This window comes from Solanum tuberosum, unplaced genomic scaffold (assembly GCF_000226075.1).
Source record: "Solanum tuberosum cultivar DM 1-3 516 R44 unplaced genomic scaffold, SolTub_3.0 contig04103, whole genome shotgun sequence".
NCBI lineage: Eukaryota > Viridiplantae > Streptophyta > Magnoliopsida > Solanales > Solanaceae > Solanum > Solanum tuberosum.
The window spans coordinates 1-513 of record NW_006245125.1 but is presented as its reverse complement, the minus strand read 5'-3'; the positions used below and the strand labels follow the sequence as shown (position 1 = coordinate 513).

The 513-nt window shown below is 41.9% G+C and overlaps 1 protein-coding gene across 1 annotated transcript; it reads right to left on the bottom strand.

Moving 5' to 3' along the window:
• Positions 1-99: 99 nt before the first annotated feature.
• Positions 100-507, bottom strand: LOC102597957 (F-box protein SKIP19-like). Its single transcript, XM_006368088.2, has one exon. The coding sequence runs from the start codon at positions 457-459 to the stop codon at positions 115-117; it is 345 nt and encodes a 114-aa protein (XP_006368150.1). The 5' UTR covers positions 460-507; the 3' UTR covers positions 100-114.
• Between the last annotated feature and the right edge of the window lie 6 nt (positions 508-513).

The following is a 513-nucleotide window of genomic DNA, read 5'->3' as shown; positions in this document are numbered from 1 at the left end:
AAAAAAAAAACCTAATAATTAGCAAAATGAACAGATACTACCTTTAAACTCCCATCCATATTTGATAGCACACAAAAGTATGAAATTAGGGTTTAACAGCAGAAAAGCAGGAAACTAGGGTTGAAAATAGAACCTTTCAGCGATATAGCTGAGCAACTTGTCGCTGCCAAAATACTCAAGGCTGAGATCAACTAATTCCCCGTTGCTACATTCCACAGCTCGACCGCAAATCTTCTCCAAATCATCCTCCCTGTCCCAGAAATCGGCGCCGGCATTCTGCATTTTCACAACTCGCCACATAGCTGGTTCATGGCACAACCGACGCCAAGTTGAACACACTTTGTCGGCGCTCTTCAACATCTCAATTGGCCCAACCTTTTGAAGGATCGACGATGTAATATCCGGCGGCAATTCCACCCACGGCGGAGCAATTGAATTTTCCATATCTTCTGCTTCCATTTTGGAATGAACAGTTTGGTTTCTATTTTGAGTTAATTTGCCCTAATTAAAAAA